Consider the following 10767-nt stretch of genomic DNA (forward strand, 5'->3'; position numbering starts at 1 on the left):
CTGAGGCCAACCTCATTTTCGGAACGAAATCAAGTTCATTGGACCTTTTTTGTTCATCCTCGGACTTAACATCATCATCATCATCATCTCTCTCTCTCTCTCTCTCTCTCTCTCTCTGTCGGTTCCACGAATTTGTAAAACTCTATTTTCGGGTGAAAACTGATGACCCTGTTTTCATCTTCATCACTTGTAACTGATTCCAAAAGTAAATTAACTTTCCCTTAATAAGAGTAGGAAGAGACAAAATCCTGTTATGAAGATGAGGAGGATGAGGAAGATGATGAGAAAAAAGATGAGGATCAAGATTAGGATCATCATGTTAGATAATTTAGAAACTGTTCACTTCGAGCATTAGGATACTCGATAAAACGAACAATTTTCAAAATGATTTAGGTGTTTTTACATTTTTTTCTCGAATCATCTACTTTTTGTCACATCTTAATCGATGAAATTTAATTCTGTGATTACTGTTAATTACTTTACTGTAACAATTAACTCCACTTTCACTGGGACCAGAAATTGAATCAGCTGTTAACAAATTGTTTATTGTGAGTTTTGGTTTTAATTAATCAACTTTCCAGCATTTTTGTTGGACTTTAAATATTCAATAATGATCATGGTTAAAGTGATTCAATCGATAACAATTAACTTTTCTTGCCTAATTTTCACAGGTAAGTAAATTATTTTCCTCTAATTGTTAATTTCTCGTTTGTTAACTATTTCCTCGGATCGATTTAACTCTTAACTTACAATCTATGTATTGACTGTGCCATCAAACATGGTAATTAATGTGATCTAACCTAATTAGATTAGAAGTTATCATGTCTAATTTACAATTAACTTCAAAGTTTTGTTTCCATTTAATTGTTGAACTTGGAATGAGGTTTGAAAAGTTGAATGATTAATGTTTCTCATGAAGACAATTAACCGATTAGAAACAAACAACTTTAACGAATTGTTCCAACAATTAAGTTAACCATGATTAATGATGAGCAAAAGTATTTCCTTGCTCTTTAATTCAATTGTAATCATCATCTTCTAGATGATTAGAAAATAATATTTTCTAAATTTAACTTTGGCTTTTTCTTGTATCATTCTGAAAGTTTTAATTAGTTCTGAACCAATTTATGGATTGATTAAATCACCAGGAGACAATTTATTAACGTCATCATCCTCATCATCACCATCAGCTGATTGGTTACTATTACCAACTATAGTTAAAAGTAAATTAACTCATGCAAATTACCTGATAGTTAACGGTGAAAATGGTAAAACCAATTATAAACAATTAGACAACAATCAACGTAATGAAACTAGGGGAACAATTAACTCTCTTCCAATATTGGATCCATTAGATTTAAAATCAATGTGGTTATTAACTAATCATCAAAGTGATTTCATCAATGCGACTCTTCATCACGTAACAATTAGTGGTTTAAAATCAATCAAAATTAAAGATATCTCATCAAATGATTTAACTCAAAGTCTTTCAATATTGTTACAATTTACTGGATTAAAGATTACTGGTCATTATCAAGTGACTCACCAAACTAATCAGCCAACAAGGATCAACAATTTGGATAAACAATTAATCTTTGGCAAGAGTGAAATGATTAACAATGATTCTGGTTCATTTGAAATTCAAATTGCCAATTGGTATACATCTTGGTTTGCTCATGTGATTAACTACAATTTAACTAGTAGTTCATTGATTGTTGTAAATCCTTGGTGTAAAAGCTATCATGACATGGAAACTCATTCATTCAATTCAAATTCAACTAAATATCAATGTGACTCGAAATGTTATCAGGCTTTTGATTCAATTGCTTCAATCATTTTGGGTCGAGTTACAAGTGAAATTGATTCACATTTGATGAAGTTAATGAATCGATTGATTGAAGAGGAAACACCAATCAATTGGATTGAACGGTATAATTTAGCTTTAAACCATCACAATAAAGGAGAAAAACAATTGATTACTATGGATTCAAATGGTAATTCTGTTGAAGAATCACATTCACGAAGTAAACGTCAAGTCCCTTGTAAAGCAGGTAAAGAATTAGATGAATATGTGGACAGTTTATTTCGATTTGCAGCTCGAATTATTCGAGTAATGGAACCTTTTTCAACGCCAAATGCAACAATTTACCTTCCCGAATACAATATTAAGATCTTTCTCTATGAAGGAAGTGCCACTCGAGCATATTCACTACAGCGTCGTAAATCAGCTTGGGTTCATTGTTCAAATGAATCGGTTTCTTTAGGATTAACTCTTGGATTTGAAAATCTTCGAGTTCGATACAAATATCGAGCGATTCACGATTGGAAACTATTGTGGGATGGAGACTTCGAAGCTGATATACAAGGATCGAAGACGCAAGTTCAATTTACTCAGACAACACCTAAAGGAGAAGAAGATTCCCAAGTGCAACAGCGAGTCGATCGACTTCGAATTGGAAAATTGGGCAAAATTCGACTCATAATTCGAGGTCTTGGTAACTTGACCCAAGGTGTCGGCCTTTGGTTATCCCAATACCTCAACGATCCGTACAACCAGAAAGCTTTAGCGCCAACGATAAGACGATTAGAGGCCGAAGCGGTTCCAATGATTAACGTCATGTTACAAAATTTTACTGTCCCATTTTTCACAATCATTTAATTTGATTACAATTTTTTATCTCAATTGGCCAATATCATCATTTTCCTAACCATCATCACCACCTTATCCCTCCAATCCTCATCTTTATCATCTTCATCATCATCATCATCATCCGAAACTGATCTGATTCCGTTTCGAAAAGTTTTTTTTAACTTTCCTTTGTTTTTTTTCAATTCATTTCCTTTTTTTGTTACAACTTTTCAAAATGTAAATAAATCATCTTCACACTAATTAACAGTTTAATTATAAATTCAAATTGTAATCATCAGAAAGAATCATCAAAAATTAATATTTTAATGATACAATTACCATTTCATGAGATATAATCAACTTTTTATCAATTAAGAAAGTGAGAAAACAAATTTCATGACAATCATCAGTGTTGGTCGAAAGTGATTCATTAATTGTTGTAGTATTTGTATTAAACAATTAGCCCTGCACATGATTAACAAGCTTGCCTTTCAATTAGATCTCTTAATTATCTGCCATCATCATCACAATCATTGTAAGAAATTAACTAATCAAATTGTTATAATGAAATGATCAACCGAACCGGTTCCATATAAAAGTAACATGAAAAATAAGAAAGTAAAAAAAAAGTTCTAATAATACTGAATAATAATGATGATGATTAAGTTAATGATTGTAATAAGAAATGATAATATTTAATTGTGATGAATATATTTCACCATGTTGGTTGACAGTTTTCAATAGCAATCGCAATTTAGTAATCATAATAACAATCATGATACAATCAAGAGACATTGTAATAAGTTTCAAGTTACTTGATTGTTTGATGGGAAATTTAATTTAACTGTTTAATTTTAATTTCTTATTTTCATCTCATTTTCTTGATCAATTTTGTTCAGATTGATTGTAATTAGATTTGTTATTAATTTTCTTCAACCTAATTTAATCAACTCTCGATTTTAAATTGTGAACTGTTTCACTATTTTTTTTTCAGTTGGTTCAGTTAATTGTAAATTGAGACAGTTTGAATATCAAACTAAATTGTTAATAAGATTTGATTATTTAGCCAATGATTAGATTGCGGATTTAAATTAATCGGTGTCACTATCATTACTATTTAAAGGTAAACCTTTTTTACTTCCCAATATAATGTTGTTATTATCATGATTACTTTAAATAGTAATTATTAAATTCAATTGCTTGTGATTGAGGAAAAAATTTGTTCAATTCAACAACAGACTGAATAAATTATTTGATAATCTTTTACCTGAAGATCATAATTAAATCAAATTCAGTTAATTCATGTTAATCGTTATCGTGAAAAATTTTAACAAATCAAGATGAATATTTAATTTCATTTAGTTATCTTTTTTCAATCTCTCATTTAATTTCATTTAGATTTTGTTATTTGATTGTTTATTTGATTGTTCACTCGATATGGTTTTGATTGAGAGTAACAAAATTGTTACAATCTGATTGTCATTTATTTTGTGAATCAATTTGTGATGGTTAATTTAACTTATTGCTGCTTGTTGATCATGAAAATGATAATCAAATATTGATATGATTGTTGTGACATTTCAATTTAAATTGTAATTGAAATTGAGTTGACAAGTTTGTTTCAATTTCCAATTTCATTGTTTCAATTGCTTCATATCAGCATCTTTTTAATTGCTTTCAACAACAACAAGTTAATTTCATTGTTATTGGCTTACAATTAGATATTTTAATCCAAGGCGATGAAAAAATTATTTCAATTTGAAGGTCCAAGTTAATCATTTGACTTGAAACAATCACGATAACGATTGATTGTAATCAATTCTGTTTTCATCAACTGAGGATTGAAAACAAAATCGTTATTCCAAGAGGCGATTGTTGATAATTTTTGCCGTTTTCGATGGTCTGATAAGTCCAACTTTCGTTCGGGTTTGGCCCTAGTTTCACCTTTTCGTTTGAATCGTTTGACCCAATCCACGATAAATTGGAAAACGTTGATAAATGAAACACCGAACCAAAGACCTAAACAAGAAGCGACATAGCAAGCATATTCGATCGGAGCGATTTGAGGCTTATAACTATATTTAAATTCAGCTCCTGACGGACGACGGATATAAATGTGTGTATTATTGGTTGAAGACCAACTTGACCGTTTCTCCAACGCATAAACATTGTTCGTCGAATAGAATAAATCTTTGCATTGAGGTGATTCACATTTTCGATAGCAAGTATTTTTATCCTTTACATGACAAGGAGCATTCGAGCTACTTTCATCTTCAGCTATCAGGAAAGGGAGGGAAATGTTGCCAAATGCTGGAGCAAGAATTGACCAAACTGGACATCGATTCAACGTCTCCTCCACCCAACAGGTAAAGATACACCCAAATTTACCAGCATCAAATTCTGAATACGATCTACAGGCAGTTCGATATGGTGGTGGTAACATGTTGGTTTCAAATTTACTGGTGGACAAAACCATCTCGTTGATTTCTTCCGTTGAGAAAGAAATAGTATCAGCATCAGAAATGTGCAGAATTTGAGCTGGATTATGGACAAAGAGCGATATTATTTGTGGTTTTTTGGTCTTTACCACGAGGATATAAAAATCTTTCGCATTATTGGTAAAAACTGTCAGTGGTTCTTCATCAGATTTACGGTGGAAATAGGTGGTACATCTTGCAATCGATCCACCAGTTTGAGTATATTGAATGGTCACTTTGGGTGCGACAACATTATCACAGCTCCACATTAAAGATCGGTTCAATCGAGGCAATTCATCTGCAGGAACTGTACAGCTAATGTTCACTTCGATCGCAAGATTAGCGAGAAAGTTAATCGGTAGATAACCATATGAAGATGACGATGAAGCAGATGATGACGAGAAGAACTGTTTAACAGCTAACGATTCATGATTAGATAAATTGCTGGGCAGTTGATTGTCGATTGGAACACAAACTGTCAGACCAGGCATTGAGATAGTATTGGAAACACCGACTGTGATATCAACCAAAGTCCCATAATTGAAATAAACCTCGGATATGGATCTTAATTGCCAAACCAAACCAATGGAGGCGAAAGCAAAGGATAATAATGTTGTCCAATTACCTGACATACGATTACTACTCAGTCTGAAATAAAGCAAAACAAATTATACGAAAGTGATTTAGTTGATCATATTCAGAAAGAAAAAGGTGAAAACATAAACTCACATTGGGAACTGAGTTTAAATTGAGTGGAAAACATGACAAAAGAAAACACTTACTTTCAATGTTGTTGATCCATAACTAATTGTCAGTCTCAACTCATCAATTAAAATTGTCCAAACGTAGTAATTGAAATACAATTCATAGATATTGTAATCAATCAACAGGCTGTAGAAACATTGGATCAGTTGAAAATGAATTTTCACCATTTGATTAATCGTGTGAAGTTTATTCTTCATCCCAATTGTTGTCAGCAACTTTAATTATTCGTTGGAAGTAATAATTAACAGAGTAATTAAGATTAGTTTGTAATCTCCAGCATGTTGATCTACTATTAAATCACTTTCTCTTTACGATCCATTTGCTGTTTACCAATGAACCAGAAAATTTGATTGACACAATTGATCTCAAAGGTGTTCAACCATTTTGTTTGCATCTCCAATTATTTTTCAATTGAATCAGAAACTATAATGTATAATATCAGCTGATTTACCTTAAAGAAACAAACAAAATGATCAAATTCAATCAATTCTAAACTTGTATGAGTGTTTCAATCAACACTTGTTCACCGTTGAAATACAAATTAATGGCTTAGATGATCAAATATACTCCATGGGAACTCCAGGGTACTGAATCAACTCGATTTAGGTGAAATCAAGAGTTAATTGTTGAGAAATCAAGGTGAATGTTCAGCTTTCAAATACCAATAGATGGTGAGGATATAAAATAACACAGAAAAGTGATAAGTGTTTACCTTGAAAATGCGATGAAATGAAAACCATCGGATCGAAAGAGTTGGTGTAATGACCACTAAATGATTAACCATGAAAACTACGGCAGTTGAAACAATTGAATTAAATTGGAAAAATGAATTAATGTTTTCCAAATTGAATTTAAATTGCAAAGAAAAATTCAAGAGTAAAGTGTCGCCATCTCTTGGATCTTCTTTCTACTAAACTGAACTTTTTTAAATTTGAAAAGAAAAATAAATTTGATAATCAACAATTAGAAATATTATTAGAAAATGAAACGATGAAATTGATTATCTCTTAATGGCAAAAGTTGACATACTCATTGTATCCATGATTCAGTGAAAGATTCTGATTGTGTTGCCTCATCAAGATTGTTAAGTTAAAGTAAATTAAAAGTCAGGAAGCTGAAAAATTTAAGTTAATTTTTTTTTCAAGTTGAAGTAAAATAAGTCAAAGGAAGTGAATTAACAGTTACAAAACCGGTATGATGTTGATTTAGGAAGTGCAATATTTAAATGAAATAAGGAAACTCAAGGTTCCAACAAGTAAAATCTAGTAAATCAACTCAAATTACTTATCAGAAATTCAGATTGATTGACATTTAAGATAAATCATTTTCTCTTCCTATTTGTTTTGTTGTAACATTTTCACCTTTTTACAGTTTAAATGTATTGGGTTTTTTGTTGTTTTCGCGTATTAATTGCAGATTAAATAATACAATTAACGATCTTTTTCGCTGCAGATACAATCAATTTAATTTTTATTTGTTTTGATGAATGTGTTAAGGTTTTGTTTCATTTGCATAATGTAGTAATATATGTATAATAATATTAATAATAGTAGATTTGATTTTTGATATCTAAATCTTTTTGTTTTTCTTTACAATGACAATTGAGAATGTTTTTGCTCTTTAATATTGTTGTTATGTTGACTTTTTCGTCGGGACTTGTTGCTCGGGTTGTGTGAATTGTTTCATTTGTGTGTTTGTGTCTTTTTGCTTCGTTTTTGTCTCAAGTTAAACAAATGGTTTTTTCGTTAATTTCTTTTGTCAATTTGAATGTGAAAAAATAAGAACAAAATGAGAAATGTTGATGATGATGATGGTGATGGTGATGGCGATGATGATGATCGTGATGTCGATGAAGTGAAAAAGAATAAGAAAAGGGTGAAAAGGAAGCAGAAAAGTACTGATAGTCATTGAATTTATGAGAGCGTGGTGGTTGAGACAGAGGAGAAGGAGGAAGATGATAAAGACGAAAGGTGGAAACAGATAAGGAACAACAGACAGATAGGATGTAAGTCAGTTCCTTGTAGATATTACTTGTAAGTACAAGTGGAGCGTAACATTTTTGCAAAATTATTATTTAACCCTGACAGCAAAAAAAAACATCTTCCTCATTTGTTCAGGTTGCACAGTTGGCCTTCTGTTGTTTATGAGAATACATTTTTCTTTTGTTAATGATGAAAGCGAACCATGAAAAAGAAGGAAAGAATTGAGAGAGAAAGAGAGCAAGTGTAGAGAGAGAGAGAGAGAGAGAGAGAGAGAGAGAGAGAGAGAATAGAGATAGAGAGAGAATGCGATAAGCCCAGACGTAAAAAACAGGTTCAAACTAGGTTACCCAGTTAGAGATCCATCAGATTAATGGGAAACTTTGAAGGTCTTCTTTTTCCGGGTCAACATGATTCTGATTTAGACTTTTGAGAAGGATAATGAAGAGAAAAAACAAAAAACAAAAGAAATAAAGGGCATCTTTCTGTCCACTTAATCCAATAAACAAAAGATTTAATCAGTTGTTACGAAAACTTTCCAATAGATTCTTAATGAAGACTGGATCCGAGAATATTTCCTGATCAGGTGTTTGAGAGAGTCCGGATAAAGGAAGCTCAGAAGAATACTGGAAGTTATCAAGACATGCGAGATCGTCGTCATTTAATTCTTTAAACTCTTGTGGATAATAGTTTTGGTTGAGATATTGAAGCTGCGATGATTGATTTTGTGGTAAACGTTGTTGATACTGTGATTGAAGCTGTCGTTGTTGTTGTTGTTGCTGTTGCTGGATTTGGATTTGCTGTTGAGATTGAGGTTGATGGTTATGATTATGAATATTGTTATGATTTTGAAATTGTTGGGATTGTGTCTGTGGTAATCTGTTATATTGTGACTGATGGTTAGGCTGCTGTTGAAGCTGGTGATGGTTTTGAAGATTATTATTGTTATGGTTTGGAAATTGCTGAGATTGTGTTTGTGGTAATCGCGTGTATTGTGACTGTTGGTTAGACCGTTGTTGTTGTTGCTGTTGTTGTTGGATGTGCTGTTGGTGAATCTGTGCCTGTTGTAATAGCTGTGGGTGATTTTGGACTTGGGATGGAGGTTGAGGTTGAGGCTGTTGATGTTGATTGTGACTAATCATCACCATTTGATGCTGAGATTGTTGGGACTGATTTTGAGGTAACCGTTGAAGTTGTGGCGGTTGATTAGATTGAGGAGGTTGATGATGGTGAGTATGGAGATTTATGGTATTGTGATGTTGAAGCTGTTGGGATTGAGGATGAGATGGTTGAGAGGGATGATGATGGGCATGGTTAATCATAATCATTTGTTGTTGGTGTTGTTGAGACTGTGTTTGTGGTAAAGGTTGAAGCTGTGACTGTGGATGCGGTGGTTGTTGGTCTTGTGGCGGTGGCGGTGGCGGTATTTGTTGGCGTTGTGGAATTTGATGGTGAATAAGTTGCAGTGGAGGTTGTATTTGTTGATGAGAATACTGTGGTTGTTGCTGTTGTAACGGTTGAGTTTGTGGTAGCAATTGAGATGGCTGTTGCTGCTGTTGTTGTTGTTGTAACTGATGTTGAGACTGGCTTTGTGTCTGGGACTGGGATTGAGGTCGAGGTTGAGTTGAATTTTTAAACACAGTTGTAGAAGGAGAGGAATTGTTAATGGTAACTAATTGTCCGTTATTAGGAATTTTAGCAGCATTGGGACCCGACGATTGAGCTGAATTATTGGAAGGATGGCTTCGCTTTGTTGCACGAGATCCAGGTCCGTTTGAACTAATTTTATTGGACTTGACTTTACTACCACTAACAGTATCACTTATGATTTGTTGTTGCAATTGGTAAGTCTCTTGTCGTTGTTTTTCTACTTTGGTGTTGTGAGTCGCTGTTGGAGTGGGTGGCGTTTTGTGTGTTGTTGTTGTTTTCAAATGATGAGAAGAAGAAGAAGAATAAGAAGATTGATGATAAAGATGATGAAGAAGAAGAAGGAAAAGAAGAAGATGATGATGCAAATAATGAGGATGTAAAGTGATAAAACAGAGGGGAAAAGGAAAAAAAAGAGAAAAAAGGGGAAATAAGAGCAGAAAGAGGGAAGAGAGATTAATATACAAACAAATGTAATATAAAAAAGAGAGAGAAATAAAAGAAAGACAGAGAGATGAATGAAAATTCAAAAAATTGACTTAAATTCATCTGATGCACAAGCCAAATGATAAAGTAAAGCAGAAAGAAGATGAAAGATGAAAGAGAAAAAGAAAACATGAAAAACTGTACTTACTTAAAGCTCGATTCTCATGTTCTTTATGATGAGTTCGATACTTTGTAAATCGGTCTTCCAAGTTACAAAGAATTCCTCCATTAGATCCTGACATCTCTAATTCAATTAATTAAATTAGAGATTAAACCAAAATGGAAAACAATTGGCAGTGAATTAATAATTAACTAGACAGAGATAAATTCATTTTGAGATCAAAAAGAGTTTCAAATGTACAAGACAAATAGAAAAAAAAAAAGAAAACTAATCAGAAATCGCGGTAATTTTAAAATTCGTCCATGACTAAGAATAGAAAAAGAAAATCAATTTAACCTTCAGGTTAATTGTTTCCATTTGGAATTATTTTTTCTTCCATCTCATTAGTCAATCACCAATTAGGATTAACATAAAACAGTTAATCCATTTTTGTTTCTTCTTCAATTCGGTTTTCTTGTTCGGCATCAAAAACGATCACCAAGTAACACCAAGCAAAGAATGAGACTAAGGTGAGAGTTTGAGGTTCTCAAGGTTGGTGGCGCTTTGAGGAAACAGAAAAAAGAAAGAGAAAAAAATTCGCAAAGTTTACTCTCTTTCTTTTCTTCTTTCTATCTCCTAGCGCCATCTCTCTCTCTTCGTTGTAACGACCATCTCGCATTTTTT

At 32.5% G+C, this 10767-nt stretch overlaps 3 protein-coding genes across 3 annotated transcripts; 1 reads left to right on the plus strand and 2 right to left on the minus strand.

Moving 5' to 3' along the window:
* The first annotated feature begins 118 nt into the window (after positions 1-118).
* LOC128394173 (uncharacterized) lies at positions 119-2934 on the plus strand. Its single transcript, XM_053354441.1, has 2 exons — positions 119-671; positions 1104-2934. Exons 1-2 carry the CDS (start codon positions 611-613, stop codon positions 2657-2659), a joined length of 1617 nt encoding a protein of 538 aa, XP_053210416.1. The 5' UTR covers positions 119-610; the 3' UTR covers positions 2660-2934.
* Positions 2935-3381: 447 nt separating this feature from the next.
* On the minus strand, positions 3382-7014 carry LOC128394189 (uncharacterized). Its single transcript, XM_053354481.1, has 2 exons — positions 5889-7014; positions 3382-5754 (listed from the first exon to the last, which is right to left on the minus strand). The coding sequence occupies exon 2, from the start codon at positions 5736-5738 to the stop codon at positions 4401-4403; it is 1338 nt and encodes a 445-aa protein (XP_053210456.1). The 5' UTR covers positions 5739-5754; positions 5889-7014; the 3' UTR covers positions 3382-4400.
* Positions 7015-7310: 296 nt separating this feature from the next.
* On the minus strand, positions 7311-10525 carry LOC128394187 (nuclear transcription factor Y subunit beta-like). The gene is made up of 2 exons (XM_053354479.1): positions 10132-10525; positions 7311-9738 (listed from the first exon to the last, which is right to left on the minus strand). Exons 1-2 carry the CDS (start codon positions 10223-10225, stop codon positions 8369-8371), a joined length of 1464 nt encoding a protein of 487 aa, XP_053210454.1. The 5' UTR covers positions 10226-10525; the 3' UTR covers positions 7311-8368.
* Positions 10526-10767: the final 242 nt, after the last annotated feature.

The sequence above is a fragment of the Panonychus citri genome, unplaced genomic scaffold (assembly GCF_014898815.1).
Source record: "Panonychus citri isolate SS breed McGregor unplaced genomic scaffold, ASM1489881v1 Contig00139, whole genome shotgun sequence".
Classification (NCBI taxonomy): Eukaryota; Metazoa; Arthropoda; class Arachnida; order Trombidiformes; family Tetranychidae; genus Panonychus; species Panonychus citri.

Coding starts and splice junctions, on each gene's coding strand:
- LOC128394187 (XM_053354479.1), bottom strand. CDS start 10,225: ATGTCAGGATCTAATGGAGGAATTCTTTGTAACTTGGAAGACCGATTT. Junction 9,739..10,131: donor ACATGAGAATCGAGCTTTAA/GTAAGTACAGTT, acceptor CCACTCCAACAG/CGACTCACAACACCAAAGTA.
- LOC128394173 (XM_053354441.1), top strand. CDS start 611: ATGATCATGGTTAAAGTGATTCAATCGATAACAATTAACTTTTCTTGC. Junction 672..1,103: donor TTCTTGCCTAATTTTCACAG/GTAAGTAAATTA, acceptor TCATTCTGAAAG/TTTTAATTAGTTCTGAACCA.
- LOC128394189 (XM_053354481.1), bottom strand. CDS start 5,738: ATGTCAGGTAATTGGACAACATTATTATCCTTTGCTTTCGCCTCCATT.